The 16,373-nt window shown below is 56.2% G+C and overlaps 1 protein-coding gene across 5 annotated transcripts in view; it reads right to left on the bottom strand.

The window, feature by feature from the left end:
* PTPRU (protein tyrosine phosphatase receptor type U) overlaps positions 1 to 16,373 on the bottom strand; it is a 55,699-nt gene that overhangs the window by 12,494 nt on the left and 26,832 nt on the right. For 2 of the 5 annotated variants that reach the window (XM_061449947.1, XM_061449943.1), the window contains exons 9-24: positions 14,771 to 14,880; positions 14,186 to 14,387; positions 13,372 to 13,474; positions 12,975 to 13,248; positions 11,398 to 11,434; positions 10,806 to 10,944; positions 8,982 to 9,011; positions 7,864 to 8,021; positions 5,565 to 5,755; positions 4,119 to 4,191; positions 3,684 to 3,760; positions 2,935 to 2,952; positions 2,103 to 2,139; positions 1,644 to 1,741; positions 1,432 to 1,548; positions 636 to 790 (exon numbers count right to left, since the gene is read on the bottom strand). In XM_061449947.1, coding sequence (XP_061305931.1) covers positions 636 to 790; positions 1,432 to 1,548; positions 1,644 to 1,741; positions 2,103 to 2,139; positions 2,935 to 2,952; positions 3,684 to 3,760; positions 4,119 to 4,191; positions 5,565 to 5,755; positions 7,864 to 8,021; positions 8,982 to 9,011; positions 10,806 to 10,944; positions 11,398 to 11,434; positions 12,975 to 13,248; positions 13,372 to 13,474; positions 14,186 to 14,387; positions 14,771 to 14,880 — 1,819 coding nt within the window. The remainder of the gene's footprint in view (positions 1 to 635; positions 791 to 1,431; positions 1,549 to 1,643; positions 1,742 to 2,102; positions 2,140 to 2,934; positions 2,953 to 3,683; positions 3,761 to 4,118; positions 4,192 to 5,564; positions 5,756 to 7,863; positions 8,022 to 8,981; positions 9,012 to 10,805; positions 10,945 to 11,397; positions 11,435 to 12,974; positions 13,249 to 13,371; positions 13,475 to 14,185; positions 14,388 to 14,770; positions 14,881 to 16,373) is intronic. The other 3 variants (XM_061449944.1, XM_061449945.1, XM_061449946.1) reach the window with 3 other exon arrangements.

Here is a 16,373-nt window from a genome sequence, read left to right as displayed (position 1 = left end):
GGTGAATGAATACTGATGAGGCAGTTGACAAGGAGAAATCAAATAAAAGAAATATAAAATACCCTCCTACTCATCAGCTCCTCCTTGTTTGCCCAGCAGAGGAAGAACCATTAACCCCTGCCTGCTCAGGGCACTGCTGCTGCTCAGATGGGCCACTGGTGTCCTCACAGCTCTGCTGTCCCACTGGGGACAGCCCTGGGGGTGTCCTGCTGGGTATCCTGTGGATATCCACACCCAGCATCCTGACCATCAGCACCAGTCCTGGGGCAGCAGTAACGGGTGCTGGGCAGTAGAGGGGCATCCCACCCAGTGCCCAGCTTTCCCTTGCTGTAACCCCATTGATACATTTCACAGACTGGTTTGGGTTAAAGGGACCTTAACATCATCCAGTTCCAACCCCCTGCCATGGGCAGGGACACCTTCCACTAGAGCAGCTTGCTCCATGTCCCATCCAACCTGGCCTTGAGCACTGCCAGGGATGGAGCAGCCACAGCTTCTGAACCCTGCTGATTTTAGCATCATTCAGAGCCAGACGCTGAGCACCCACCTAAGACACAGCCTGATCCCTGCCAGGGCCATCCATACCCTCCAAAGCCTATCCCAGACCCCCACAGCTGGCTCTGCCCCACGGGTACCTGCAGTGGATGACGATGGGGCCCGCGTCGGGCGGCGTGGATGCCTTCACCCTGCGGATGAAGGCCAGCAGCCCCGTGGCGTGGTAGGGGACACCGTGCTCAGGCCACGACGTGAAGTGGAACTGCTTCACCTCGTGCCGGGCCGAGTAGCCCCGCTGCAAGGGAAGGGTGAGATGGAGTGAGGAGGTTCGGGGAGGGAAGTCCCCCCAAAAGCATGGAATGTGCTTGTGACTCCATGACTTTGCCAGCTCAGATGGAGGAGGGCCACTTCAGCAGCCCCACAGCTCCCTCCTCTTTGGGTGTAAGAGGGTTAAAAACCAGCCAAAGAGGAAGAGGAGGCTGCCACAGGTCTCATTCAGGTCCATTTCATCAGCACCTTTGCTACCTGCCCTGTAACTAGACTCATCTCACATTCCTGTAGATTAAGGGGTAAATCCCACCAGTACCATCCCCGGGTACCACAGTGGAGAGTGATGGGCACATAACCTGTGCTCCAGCCTGAAGGATAAAAGCATCCTTTACCTCTGTCACATTTACACGATGCTCCATGCAAATCAAACACAACCCAAACCAAAGCAGGGCTGAGCCGCTCATCCCACCGCAGGTCACAGAGGAGAGGAAAACACGAAGGGAGGAAGCTACCGGTACCCCCAGGGTTCAGAAGTTGCCCCTCAACCGAGGGTGAAAGCCCCACATTAGGGTAATAAATCGGGTATTGGTAAATGCCAATCTAGTGATGGGTAGAGAGGGTTTGGGTGGTTGGTTCACCCCCGTGAGGGCAGGAGCAGGTCCATACCCTCTCGAGAGCGAAGGTGCGGACGGAGTACTCAGCCAACGTCTCCGACTTCACCAGCGTGATCTTGATGTCCCCGTACATCTCTGAGTCATCCGGCCAGTACTTGGAGCACTTCACCTGCAAGGAGACGATGGGATGGGGTCTTGGCTCCGTGGAGGAGGCTTCTGGCAGAGCTGCAGTCCGGAGGGAGCAGGCTGGGATGCGGTCCTTACCCGGCCCACCTCCACCAGCTTGGTTATCATCACGATGCTGGAACAGTGCTCCTGCCACACCATGCGCCAGAAGTCGTACACCATCTCCTGCTTGGGGCCTGTGGGATGAAGGAAAGGCCACCTTTCACCCTCAGGATCATGATCAGGCAGCACCAGTAGGACCTGGTCAGGGCAGCACCACGATGCCACCACGTCTTCCCCTCTTGCCTCCACAGCCCTAACACCCCAAACCATTTTATTCACCCTTTTCCTCCGTGGCTGTGCAGTACCATGGGGCAGCAGGAAGGGTGGGAGCTGCTCCACATTTCAACCATCCCATCTGGCCTCAAATTGGCCCATTCCCTCCCCTTCTTGACCATGGAAGGTTAAATCCCACTGGGAATGAAACCCAGCTGCTAAATCAGGAGCTGCTGAGCTGCTGGCTGAGAGAGCAGGGTGAGGATGGAGGCAGCAACTCACCTTGTGTGGCTATGAAGTGGTTGGACCTGTGGTAGCCCTGCAAGGGAAGCAGAGACGTCAGTCCAAAGCTGGGGAACACTGGGGGAACACTGGGATACTCAAGTGCTGAGACACAGCCCTGGAAGACTGTGGCACCCAACTGGAAGCAACTCCCCTCGTGCGGTGCTACCCATCACTGCAGCAGGAAGAGGACGCCCAGCAGCCACCCTGCACCTCCCACAGCAATGAAAGGCTCATGTAAAGCCCAATCCTCATCCCTGTTCTGCACCACAATCCCCAGCAGCATCCTGCAGGCCATCCCAGGATCCACCAGCTTTATCCCAGCTCTTGCTACCACCAGCATCACTGGTAGCATGATAACACTACCACGAGAGCCCTGTTACTGGTAGCACATCCCACAGCAGCCACGTGGCTCTGAGTGGTGGCCCCGCTTCCCTCCTTCATCCCAGCTGCTTGCTGGGACTATTCCCAACTCTTAACAGGGATGTGCCAGCCCAAGATGTGCATCCCAGCAAGGCCACTGCTAAAGGGACCAGGGACCCAGTGTCCCACACCTCGGCCATGGGTCCCGCAGGGTTAAACCACATCACACACACGGAGGTAACGGTGACTTCTCCATCCACCGTGGGTCCTTTCACAGGGGATTTTCGTGGGTTGAATTCAACCTGAGCACAAGGGCTCTGCTCTTCATCACCCCATAGAGGACATGCCACGGAGACCTCACTTCCCTGGACCAGCCTTGCCTCTCCCTAGTGCTATTTAGCACCACACTGCCCAGTATGATGCCTGGGAGGAGACGGGAGCAGAAAGAAGAGGGAAACCATCTACTTACTTCTCGGTTAATCCGAATCTTAACGATCCCATTGGGACACAGGTTTGAGAGAGAAAAAGATCAGACAGAGCCATTAGTGAGGCACAGAACAAGAGGCAGGTTAGAGCCACAGGGGAGGAAGGACACAAGGCGACAGGGGACAGACACTGGGATGCTGCTTGGGCACACGGAACCCATCACGGTGGCATCAGGCCACCACTAAAAGACCGTGTCCTCAGTGCAGGAAGGAAGAGTGGGATTTGCTGCTGCTTCCATGAGGTGCTCAAGCCTGTGCCCAAGGGACTCTTCCTGCACCTCCCCATGTCTCAGCATTGGAGGAGGTGAAAGGGACATCACTCTTGGAGGACAGAAGGGCTGAGCTCTGCCCTGACTCACATGCACTGACAGGATCAGGAGGCATCCCCAAGCTGGTCATTTGTCAACCTCTGCATCCTCCGCCCATGGAGGATGGAGATCCATGGCCACAAGAGCAGGCAAGGGAAGAGAGGATTGAATAGGGGAGGAGAGAGGGAATGAGGAAAGAAGGACAGAGCAGAGCAGAGCAAGAAGGGAGACACGCAGCAAGCAGACACTGCTGATGAACACAAGTAGATCAGGCAGGTTCTTCACGGTGCGTCTCAGGGATACACAGATCAGCCCATCCTGAGCTCCTCCAAACGCTGCTGGACAGACCCTGGCAGCCCACAGGGTCCATCTGAAGCTCCTGTTGAAGCTCAGACCCCCCAGTGGCAGGCACCATCCCCACTTACATCGATGTAGTTGGCGTTGATGTAGTCAGAGTTGGGGTCACCCAGCAGCGGGTGCAGCTTCACCCGGTGACGGTCGTCTGCAGAGCAAGGGGAGAAGGGACTGTCAGCACCCCTGTGAGCATGGGGACAGGGTGTCACCCATGGGTCCCAGGGCTTGGGATCTCCCTGATGTCTCTGGTGGAGAGCACCAGAGCTCCTGGAGCTTGATGTCTCCATCCCTGCAGGAACATCACCAGAGATCACAGAATCATAGAACCAAACAGGTTGGAAAAGACCTTTAGGGTCATCAAGTCCAACCATTCCCCACCACTAACCCATGGCACTAAATACAGCAGGGAGCAATGTGGCTGTGCCACACTGACTGGTGAGGAGCATCCTGTCTCCAGTGGGGTCAAGTCTCTTTGGGGTGCCTAAACCTTTGCTAAAGGCACTCACATGTCGACACATGATCCTGTCTCCCTTTGGTCTTGTCTTTCTTCTTCGAAGCATCCCAGCCTTCAAAGAAGCTCTGTAAGGAAAGGATGGCCATCACAACCCAAGGGCAAGACTGTGGGGTCCCCCCTCTCCAGCTCCAAACCTCCCTGGGGAGCGATAGACAGGATGGCCCCTCCATCCCACCACCTGTGCCCTGCAGCCCCAGCTCCATAGAGCACTCTCCCAGGAATACGCTTCTGTTGCATCCACAAAAAGCCCCATTTTCCAGCAAATTATACACTGCCTGGTTGGGCTTTTTTTTTCCCCAGGGTTGGTTGTGGGTTTTTCTTCCACCTCCCCAGCCCCTTTCGCTCCCCAGCACAGAACAGGTTTCTGTGTAATAACAGTAACATTCCTAGATTGGGGTAAGAGGAGGAAAGTGGAAGGAAATTACATGTTTGCTCCCCTCCTATAATATCTGAGTGCTTTCAAATGACTAGTTCCAAGAACATACAGCAGCTTTTCAAGGAGCACTAGCGATTATCGCCAGCCCTGGTTTGCCCAATACATGAAAGGGGAGCGAAGGAAAAGCAAAAGCTCGTGCACTTGAAAGAGCCAGGCATTAAACAGTAATTTCACTGGGAAATTCCAATTGCAAGAGCTGTGGGACACCGAGGAGTCGGGAAACCAACCCCACCGGGTGCGCTGCGGCACAGGAGCGGGAATAGCGCGTTCTGTTACACACAGCGAGGTGGGGTGGGCACAGCGCAGCCAACAACCTGCGGTCACCCTCTCCCATGTCCTCTCATTGTCACAGCCTGGTTTGGGATGGAAGGGACCTTAAAGCTCACCCAGCTCCAACCCCTGCCACGGGCAGGGACACCTTCCACTGGAGCAGCTTGCTCCAAGCCCCTGTGTCCAACCTGGCCTTGAACACTGCCAGGGATGGGGCAGCCACAGCTTCTCTGGGCACCCTGTGCCAGCGCCTCAGCACCCTCACAGGGAAGAACTTGTGCCTAAGAGCTCATCTCTGTATAAAACCATTCCCCCTTGTCCTAGGATCTTCACAAGAGCTGCCAGATTGCAGAGGGTTTGCCTGTCCTTAAGGCTATAGCCGGGAGGACATGAGGAAGGGAGAAGCATCCCCAGCCCTTGCAGGAGAGGCAGGATGATGCACTGCAGGCAGGAGAGGTGCGGGCTGGCAGGGCTGATTTGGCTCATCTCAGGGACCTGTTCAAGCTGTTGATTAAACCCTGAGCTGCCAGGAGCAGGGATCTGATCCAGACCCAGGGATCTGCCACATGCAGATAATACCTGCCCAGAGAGCTGTGAGCTCCAGCTCCTGCTGTCCGGAGCACTGCAGCTCCGAGTCTGGAGCATCTTCTCCTTGCACACAGGTCCTACCCGTGCCACCCTGACCATCCCACCTCCTGCTTTGCCCAAGACACCAGCACAAGGTGCTCTCACCTCGTACTCCTGCTTGAAGCCGTAGCCTTCTGCCGTCTTCATCTGGTTGATGTGCTGGAGGAGATCCGCCACCCGCACGGCGGGATGGAGCTGCCCCGTGTGGTACGGGGACCCTTTGCGGCCACACTGGCGGCGGGGGGAGCCCCCCAGCAGGCTGCTGGACTCATTGACCACGCTGCTGCGCTGGTCACCTGCGGATGGGGATGGAGAACCAGGGGCCATCAGGGGAGCAAAGCCCTGGACCGCATCCCCATCACCTCCTCGCACCCACGCAGGGATGAGAGCACACCTGGAGATGTTGGTGCTGCAGCCAGTCTCTCACTGGGGACCACAGGCAGAGCCCCCTCTGTACTCCCTGCAGCTCATCCTACATCACAAGCTGAAAATGCCCATTACAGCCTTTTAGGGCCACAGCAGATCTCTTAGAAACCAGATCTTAATAAGCTTATTTCACATCGATGGAGGCAATTAACTCCCATGCAGACAAGTAAGAGCTATGTGCTCAAATACACCAAGTCCTGACTTGAACAATCACATTGCCAAAGTCTCCAGCCCGGCTTAACAGGTAATTTTCCTCACTGCTAGAAACTGGCACCTTACTCCTAGCACTGACACAAAGGGAGCTGCTGTTTAATGGGGAGGTTTACGCAGTATTTACCCGGTTTATGCCTCTGCTGTGTCATTACCAGCAGAGCCAGACTAAGACCTCACTTGTCAGGGCAAGGTCCCACACAGGATCCTGAAATCTGGGTTTGCACAAAACCTGCTGCTCTTCACTGCTGCCAAGAGATGTGGCAGGCACGGATCCCACAGCACCCAGCCTGGAATGCCATCCACATGCTGCAGGGAAGCAGCTTTGCAAGACGGCGCATCCCGGATGTGGTTTCCCCTAACAACACTTCTAAAAACCACCCTTGTGAGAGAGCCATCTCACCCACAGATCTCCCAGATTTGGGTTGGTTTTGGTCTGCTCGAATGCAAGGAGCAGCCCCTCACCCCTGTCTGCGCTCCCATGCAATGTGGGTGCACCATGGGTGCAGGCACATACACACAGCAGGCACCAAAGGAGATGATGACGCTCCAGCCTTTGCACCCAGAAACATCTCCCACCCAAGATGCCACCACTCGGCTGAGCCCACAGCACCACAAGGGAGGGCCATGCTGCACCCTGTGGCCTGCCTGATGGGCTCACCAGCTACTGGGTTTAATGAGAAACTCATTGCAGGTGTTCCCAAGGTGCCAACAGCTCCACATGCTGAGGACCTGCGCAGGTGTCCATGAGGATCAGTGACTGCTCTGAATGCAAAGAAACGGAGGCAGGGTGGGGAACAGCCCCCCAGCCATGGAGCACCCCATTCATTTACCTTCATTAACTAACGATGCCACAGCAGAGCCTGAGCCCCCTGCATCTCCTCCTCCACCCTTTACCAAGCAGAGGGATGAGGAGCAGCAAAGCAAGGGAGAGGACGGGAGCCCCGAAGCCCCATTCCCTATAGTATTTGAGGAGCAGCATCCCCAGCTCAGCCCCCTGAGAGGCTTTGAGCCTTTCAGGAACAGTAACTGGAAAATAATACACCTAGATGTATTGAGAGGAGGCAAAGTTTGCCCTCTGGGCTCCTATTATCCATGAGACAATGCCGGGAAGTGCATTAATCCCGCAGCCGGCGGCGAAGAGCCGTGTGCGTAAGCAGCATCTTGAGGTTACTGTAACAGATGTTATTAGCATATGGTGGAAACTGGGGCATTCAAGGAGTTATTTTACAACTAAATCAGCATGGAGATGCATCCTCCAGTGGGTGTGAAATGATCAGTCTCCCTCTGATGCGAACGTGGTGGCTCTTTAACCCTTCAAAGCCCGGGGCTGTGCAGAACACGGAGCAGAAGCACGCCGGGTGTGCTCGGGTGAAGGCTGGTGCAAAGCTTTCAGCCTCAGCATAAGTGAAGAGTTGGGGTTCACTCAGCTTCAGGGGGCTGCAGCCAGTGTTTGAGCCCCAAATGGCCTCAATCCTGCCAGCCACAAGCTCAGAGCTCTGCTTTGAGAGGTCAAGATGCAGAGCCCCAACTTGGGACATCCACAAGTGATGGGTGATAGTAAAAGCTACTATAGGCACTGATGAGATTGCTGTCCTTGGAGGTTTAGGGAGGGCAGGGAGAAGCCTGCAACACACCACAGACATCAGGCTAAACCAGGTGCAATACCTGCTACTTGTATAAACATTTCAGGTGTTACTGGGGTATTTTGGGACTATTGGGACCCCTGGGTGGGAGCAGGGGGGATGCTGCAGCTCCCGGTCCTTACCTCGGTTGCTGTAGTTGTGGGTGTCCATGAAGGAGAGCCCCAGGCGCTCGTCCTCCTGCAGCGTGCTCTGGTCGGTGAAGCTCCTGTCGATGGCACTCATCATGTGTGTCTTCTCGTGGCGGTAGTTAATGGTGGCCTTGGTCATGTTGACTGGTTTTCTGCAGGATGCAAAGGGGAGGAAGGGGGAAGAAGCACACAATAAGCAGGACTGATCCCATGGTGCTATGAGATCCCCCCCCCCCCCCCCCCCCCAAAGCTATCGAGTTATTCCAGGGAGCAGGATGGATTATTCCCACCATGCTTCGGTATTCTGGTACCCGAGGCTGGCTGCAGCCCCATATGGAGCATCCCTCACTGGCTGTAGCAACTCCAGCTCCTCATCCTCAACATCCCCTCCCCAGTATCACCTAGATCTTAGGCAGAAGCTCTTCCTTGGGAGGGTGCTGAGGCACTGGCACAGGGTGCCCAGAGAAGCTGTGGCTGCCCCATCCCTGGCAGTGTTCAAGGCCAGGTTGGACACAGGGGCTTGGAGCAAGCTGCTCTAGTGGAAGGGGTCTCTGCCCATGGCAGGGGGTTTAAGTTCCCTTCAACCCAAGCCAATTTATGCTTCAACAGCCACGCTGGGGACCAAATCCACCCCAAGGCATGGGCTGAACCCCATGACTGCACATGTGCTCAGCACCTACCAGGGAGGCTTTTCGCTCCTGTGCCCCATTAGGCACCTAATGAAGATGCTGGAAAAGCCCAGCAGCTCTCACTGGAACAGAACCTCGCATCCAAATTCAAGACATTTAGGCAAAACCAACCCAAACTGATTGAGCATCACACTCCCAAGAAGCCAGAGCAGGGATTAAACAAGGCAAGGGAGCAATCAGAGATCTGAGCCTGTGGTGGCATCTTGGTTGGGCCAGGACACTGCCAAAATCCAGAATTCAACCCAAAATCACTGACCCTTCCCTTTCACGCTGCCTTCAGTCTCTAACAAGCTCAGCAGCATTATTTTCCCTGAGCCAAAGAGGCTTAAAATGTACTCAGGCAGAGAAAAGGACTTGGAGCAGCAGGGCAAGGGGGACGGCTGGGAGGAAGGGTGAAGGACAGAGAGAATGACAATTACTTACGGGTAATAGGAATAAGAATAGTAGTTCCTCCTGGCAAGCGTGCAAATAAAGGGAACAGCAGAAATTGCATAAGCAGCTTTTCTCTGGCATAGGGAAAGGGGTTATGGGGGCAACTCAGCTGCCAGAGAACGAAATGCACCGTAAAGAAACCTGGTTCCTCTTTTGCATCCATAGTTATTTACTCCGGGTAGGAGCTGGGATCCCAGCAGCACAGCCCAAGCACCGGCACTCAGGGTGACCTCAATCACTGCACTGGCAGTGGGGTGTCCATAGCACCCTTGGTCCAAGGGGTTATTCCACAGGTTTTAAGACTGAACACCAAACACGCAGGGAGCCAGTTAGGGGCCAGGCAAGCCCAGTGGGAGACAGGGTCAGGACGTCACGTTTCCAGTGCACCATTTATTACCAGCGAGTGTATTCCAGGGGTGCATTTCCATTCCACCACATCAGTGTTTTTCCAACAGCAAAACACTCCAGAGGAGATTTATGAGCTCATTGCACTTTCCCAACAGCCCCAAACTCAAGGCCCTCAGCACCAGGTCTGATTTGTGGCTCTGCTTTGCCCTTCAACAGGTTCACCCTGGGGTGTTGAATCAAAGCTGCTCCTCCTCCTCCTGCCCATAGCACTGGTGATGGCAAGGAGTCAGCCGCACTCATGGCTTCCCACCCACAGCATCACTCCCAAAATCACATCAGCACTGCCAGCATCTGCTCCATCAGGGACAGACCCAACGCTGCACACACGGGAAGCATCCCAGAGCAATGGCAGTGCACAGGGTGCAACCAGCAAGAGTCCTTTCAGGGTGAATGAAGCCATAAAGAGCTTTGTAGATCTTCCCCCTGGCTCTTTATGTACTTTCCTCCCATCATCCCGAGCCCTACATGGGCATGGTATTTAATTGCTGCCCTTTCCCCCCTCCTTTCAGAGCCCTCCTCCCGGCTCAGCACCACTTCCCAGGGTGCTGTGCCCAAGTGAAAAGCAGCGGCCGCATCCCCAGTGCTCCCAGGGATGCGCGTCCTGAAAAACCCTTGTTCTCCTCCCTCCCACCCCACTGAGCTTCCCAAGTGAAAGCCCCCATGGTCACATCCACAACCCCTGAGCTGGGGGATCCCATGGGGTTGGGAGAGTGGTTTGGGGGTCCCCTGGGATCATCAGCACTGGGAAAACCTCCCCTCCACCCACATTTTGATCCCTCCTTTAGAGCCTGCTGGAGGCTCCTGCCAAGAGATTGCTCCCATTTACTGGAAACTCAGTGGTTCCCCACTAAAACAAGCCCAGGAGGAGCTGGGATGCTCTGAGCACCCTGGGGCACCCAGTGCAGGCAGCCCCAGGAAGACCCAGTGCTGGGAGATGCTGGCTGCTCCTCTGCCATCCCAGAGGGGATCAGCAGAGGGGTGATAGTGAAAACGCCTTCCCTTCCCTGTTCATCCCAGGAACACCCACTCCATGCAAGGGAACCATACACAGCCCCATCCCTGATCCACCCCATTGGCAGGGAAGCAGCAGTGCTCCCACAGAAGGATCCAAGGCCCAGGGACAATACCTCAGAGCAGATTAAGCTGTGTTTAGTGATTTGGGCCTGGAGGGGTGCAGGGCTGCATGCCCCAGGGTTCCCATCTGCTCTTAGCAAAGGGAGAACTGGTGGGATGGGAACAGCCAGTGCCCCTCCGAGCCTGATCCTGGCCATCGAGCAGCACAAAGCCAAGAAACAGCAGATAAAGAGGGATCAGCATCACCACCAGTAGCTCCCAGTTAGTGCTGGGGGGGGTGGTGGAGGGCTGAGCCAGGAGGAAGGGATGGATGGAGGCACCAGGTCTCCTTACCCTTTCCGAATGACGACGATGATGGCTCCCAGGAGGATGATGAGGACGATGAGGCCTCCAGCACAGATCCCCAGGATGAGGCCCATCTCCTCCGAGTGCTGCGACACCTCGAGGGGACGCTTGCTCTCTTTGCAGGCAGCTGCCAGGGGACAAGGACAGGCAGGAGGGGTCAATGCTCGGCTCCAGGTTGGGTGGCAGCATCACACAGGAAACCACTGTTTTACCCGTAGGATGCACATTGCTCCCTGAACAGCACCAAGGTGTTATGGGGCTCTGCAGTGCCACGCTATGACCACGGGCAAGTCCCTCTCTCTGTTCCCATGGGGTGAGAAGGTCCCTTTGTGCCACCTCCCATCACACCCAAATTGTCCATCCCTGGATTCAGCACTCAGCAATACCAACTCCAGCCTCCTTCCAACACCACAGTCATGGCATTAAGAGGAAAAACAGGAAGTGGGAACCCAAAGCGTGGGATGGGCTGTGATAAACCATCACAGCACCATCAGTGCTGGTAACGACACACACCAACAGGGCCCCAGATCCGGGTCCACGACCTCTGTGGGATCCCAGCAGATGGAAAGGGAAGGCTCACCTTTGCGAGCAATCCGGACACAGTTCAGTCGGGTTTCCTATGGAGGGAAAAACAGGGATCAGTGATGGATGAGCATCCCGGCAGCTCCGCTCCGAGCCACACTGGTCCATTGATGCTTTGACCCCCACATCGATGGAGTCTGCAGGTGCTTTGTGCTGCAGCACCCACTGCTGAGCCTAAGGAGCTCCTGGGGACACGCACACCGAGAGATGCTGATGAACCATCTGTCCCCAGCATCCCCTAAATCAGCGTCCACAGATTCAGCCAAGGTCACCGCTCCAGGCATGGAAGGGACAGCACAGCTCCAGATCACCAAAGGAGGGACCCAGTCAAGCAGCATGTCACCATCTGTAGCTAAAACACTCCCAGGTCAGCATTCTGAGCTTCATGGGGGTGGTTTTCATCAATCAAAGTTTTCAAGCCCCAGCCCCGTGCTCTGCACGTGCTGCCAAGGCTCCCATGAGGGCTTCCAGGCCAGGCCTCCAGCAGCTGGAGCATCTGCAGCTTTAGGGATGAGTTCAGCTAAAACATTCCATCTTTCCAAGCATCCAACTTCTGTTGCAAAAACAAAAAGCACCATTTTGTCAGGACTGCCATCTTCCCAGAGCATCCTCCAGCTCCTCGGGATGCCCGTGCTCGCAGCGCTGCTCCATCGAGACCTGTCTGCACAGTGTGCCCAGGGCTCCAGTACTGCTCTCCTTGAGATCACCAGCTCCTGTTTCTCCTGCTTCTTGCTCCATCTGGCACAAAACCCACAAAAAAAAAAACCCACAAACTGGGATCCAGTTTTCCCATGACGTCTGATGGCAGCTGGGATAAATCCATTGCCTCCCAATAGGAATGCATTAGCTACAGTCATCATCCAGCAATGCCCAAGTGAGCCAGAGCAGAGATCCTTCCTGTCCATCTCGGCTCCCAGCGAGGTGCAAACAATTCCAGAGCAGAGGAAAGGATTCAAAAGCCAGCCTGCTGCAGCAAGATGGAGCCATGCGGGACAAGGATGCTGCCGTGGTCCTGCTGCTTTGCTTTCACAGCTCATCCTCCTCCGGGTGGGATGGGAGCTGCTGGAGCAGGTGAAGCTGAGAGGGGTCCCCGGGGGTCCCGTCAGGAGAACAGGCAGGGAAAGAGCATCTCGGGAACTGGGCAGCTTCCCAAGAGCTCCCTGCAGCAGCTGCTCTGTCAGCAGTGAGTCCCAGCACTGTGCACCCAGCTCTTGCTGCCCAAATGGTCCTTCTCCAACCCAGGATTAGCTCCAGGAATGCGGTCACTCCAGCACAGGTTGAGCTCCGGTCCACACCACAGTGCATGGCAGAGGCTGGGCTCCTCCACCCCTGCTATCAGCATGAGCACAGCCCAGGAGCGCCACATCCATGATCCCAGTGTGCTGTAAGGGTGACCTGGAGCACCACCTTCCCCTGCCCAGGACACTGGGGGTGAGCCCAGAGCAGGGGCCCAAGGGAGGAGGATCTATAACGAGTCCCATTGTTAATGACATCCTCCCCAGCCCCTCGCTGAGCTCCTGCCTGATCCAACCCCAGCCATCCCACAGGATGGAGCAGGGTCCCACGGCTACTCACCCCTTTGAGGTTGCTCATGGCTTGGAAGTAGATGAGATAAGCCTTCTTGGGCTCCAGCGGTGGGTTCCAGTAGCCACTGTAGGTCTGGTTGTCCCCCACGGTGAAGGGTTTGGCTTCAGTGAGGCTGCTGGCAGGCAGCTCAGCCCCAAAGTAGTGCACGGAGCCACGGGACACGGCATCATCGAAGGTGAGCGGCACCGGGAAGCATTCCTGCCCACCCAGCTCCCGCTTGAGCTTCTTGGGCCGCTCTTCTTCCACAATGACCTGGTAGGTGCTGGTGACCAAGCACAGGTTAGGCTCTGGGAAGAAGAGGCTCCTGCCCTTCCCTTGGAGCCCCAGCATCCACGCCGTGCCATCCCGCTTGTCGGGGTCTCACCCTCGCACAACCCCAACCTACCTGATGGGAGCCCCCCTGCCCTGCGCCGGCCGCAGCAGCACCGTGATGGTGCTCTCCGACTCGCTCAGTGGTGATGGCATGTCCCCGTAGTCGAAGGTGGGAGCTGCAAAGGGAGCAGGAGACAGCAGGAAAGGTGAGTCCTGGTCCTCACAGATGCGCTTGGGGCTGGCCCCCAGTCGGGGGGGGGGAAACTGAGGCAGGAGCAGCCTTAACAGTGGCAAGATATCACTGAATGGTGCCCTGTGAGCTAGTCCAAATAAAGAAAACCCCTCAATAAGTGAGGGAGAGGACCCATGGGTTATCAACACCAGCCTGGCAGAGGGGAGGAGATGGGAGCAGGACTCAAGCTCAGCAGAACCCCAGCGCTCCCCGAGATACACCTTGAGATCAGCACACTGTGAGCATCCCACCGCAGGGCAAAGCACACCCAAGCCAGCCCAGCAGCACCCCCAGAGCAAGGTGGGGGACCCCCTTGTGCCCGGCATAGCCCCGTGGTCCCCAAGGTGTCACTAGTATCCGCTCTGCAGTCCGATGTCCCCATCAGGGCGCATCTGAGCCCATTTGCACTGATGCCACGGGCACGAGCAAACAGCCCCAGGTACTGCAAGGCTAATTAACAAAACCTAATTAATGCCTTGCTTGTACACAGACAGCTCAGGCAGCACCAGCACGCTGGGCTGGCCACACTGCCCTCAGCCAGAGACCAGCTGACGGGCTACCACGAGCATCCTTCCATTGCAGCATCCATTCACACCGAGTCCAGCCCTGCAGAGGAGAAGCCCCCAGCACCAGGCGCGGACCCAAGGGAACCTACCAGAGATGTTGGTGGTGATCTCGGTGAGCGCGGTCTGGCCAAAGCCCTTGCCGGTGCGGGCCCGCACCGAGAAGAGGTAAGTGGTGCCGGGGTGCAGGTTGGAGAAGACGTGGTAGGTCTCGTTGCGGAGCTTGGAGACGGTGCGGCGCGGGCCGGGGACGTTCACGGCCGGGTCGGAGGACTCGATGCTCTGGTAGCTGATCTGCAGGGACAGGGCAGAGCATCACCAGCGGCCACAGGAGAAGGGAGAGACCGCAGATGGGGGCTGAGAAGGGGTTAAGGGGATGAAGTGAGCAGGGGATGGTCCAGGGGCAGCCTGGCGGATGCTTCTGGGGGTAAATCAAAAGCAGAGGTTCGTCAGAAGAGCCACTGTGGGTTAATACCAGTGACCCCAAAGGAAGGACTCCCCAGCAGGGACAAACCCTGCTAGGAGGAGGATGAACACAGGCTGGATCCCTGCTCCAAAAGACTTGAAGCAATGCTCCGGCCGCCTTTAATCCCCACGGCCAAAAGCAGCAGCTGCCCCAGATACCCAACAGGACCTCCCCGTGTCCCATGCGGGAGCTGCATCCAGCCGGGATGTACCTCGTACTGCGTAATGAGACCATTGGGCTCCACTGGTTCCTCCCATTTCAGAAAGATCATGTCCTCCAGCGGGGTGAAGGTGAGGGACTCCGAGGCGATGCCGCCGGGCACTGGGGAAGGAGAAGGGATGCGCTTGGATGCGGCAAGAAACCCGGCTGGAAGGAGAAACCCTAAAGGAAACCCCTCCAGGCACTGCTGCGGCTCCCCAGGGAGATGCTGCCCAAGGCGGTGATGCTCCAGCCCACTGGTGACACTTTGCCATGGCAGGGGCAGGTTCGGCACAAACCCTGCAGGTACCACTCGTGGCATCTCACAACAGCAAGGCCCCCGTGTGCCATCACCAGTGCCTGAGCTCACCAGTGCAAGTAAAGCTAAAGCAAAACACATTTCCTTTTCCCAGAGAACCCAAATTTCCCTCCCGGAGCCATGAGCATCCTCAGGAGACTGCCAGCACTCCCCATGGCGAGCGATAACATCCTCAGCTGCAGACAGGCTTGACATGCCCCAGGCTTCCCCTCTAATTAACACCCCAAACACTAATAACCACAAACACTAACAGCCACCAGCAGCTCTGGCATCAATTTTGGCTCCTTTACCATGGGATTTCTCAACCTGAGGAGGCCGTTGAGGAGGCGATGGCTCAGGAAAGACCCCGATTCACCAGCTGCATCCTCCACTGTGGGCTTGAGTACCTGAAACATGCACCCCCTCCGTTCACATCTAATTACAGGGCCGAGAGAGGGCTCACCTTCCATGCACTTCCCACCGTGCAAATACACAGTTTCCACTTGATTTACAAGTTAATTTAATCAGAGGCTCCATGTCCTACACGTGTACACAAGGCACTTATTAAACTCACAGAGAAATATGGAAACCTTTAGGGCAGGAATATGTGTCCCTATACATATAACCTATATTTATATATACAGGCAGCATGCATTGAGAGCAGCAGGGGCACACAAGGTGTGTGTACACCCTTCTGCCATCCATACACACACACACAGAGGTTTCTTTATGCCTGTATTTATTCTGGTGTGCACTGCATGCACCCTGACTGCAAGGGAGGGAACTGGCTCCCTGCATGCACCTCCCCACAGCACCAACATGCTACAGTGGTATTGCCATAGGTACCCAGGACTGAGTCCGCTTGTTTCATGCAGGCATAGACCAAACTCTCCAGCTGTGGGTCACCAGCCTTCCCTGGATCCCTATGGGGCACTTGAGTACCAGCTGGGCAAACTATGGATGCAGTAACCTCTTCTCTCAGTGCCCTGCACAGGAGCCAGCAGGACTTTGCCTGGGGTCCAAGGGGGATGCTGTGAGCAACATCCTTGGATTGGCCCTATTATCAATGCTCCAGAAACACCATTTCCAGCCCAAAGCTTCCAGTGCCTAAAGGGGTTGACAAGGAAGCTGGAGAGGGGCTTTGGACAAGGGCCTGTAGGGACAGGCCAAGGGGAATGGCTTTAACCTGCCAGAGGGGAGGCTGAGATGAGCTCTTAGGCAGAAGCTCTTCCCTGGGAGGGTGCTGAGTCGCTGGCACAGGGTGCCCAGAGAAGCTGTGGCTGCCCCATCCCTGGCAGTGTTCAAGGCCAGGTTGGAC

This window comes from Pezoporus flaviventris, unplaced genomic scaffold (genome assembly GCF_033815535.1).
Source record: "Pezoporus flaviventris isolate CSIRO_AGI_PZ_B2104156 unplaced genomic scaffold, CSIRO_AGI_Pfla_v1 ptg000008l, whole genome shotgun sequence".
In the NCBI taxonomy this organism is placed as follows: Eukaryota; Metazoa; Chordata; class Aves; order Psittaciformes; family Psittacidae; genus Pezoporus; species Pezoporus flaviventris.
Note: the sequence above shows the minus strand (reverse complement) of the source record. Positions and strands in the feature narration are given on the sequence as shown.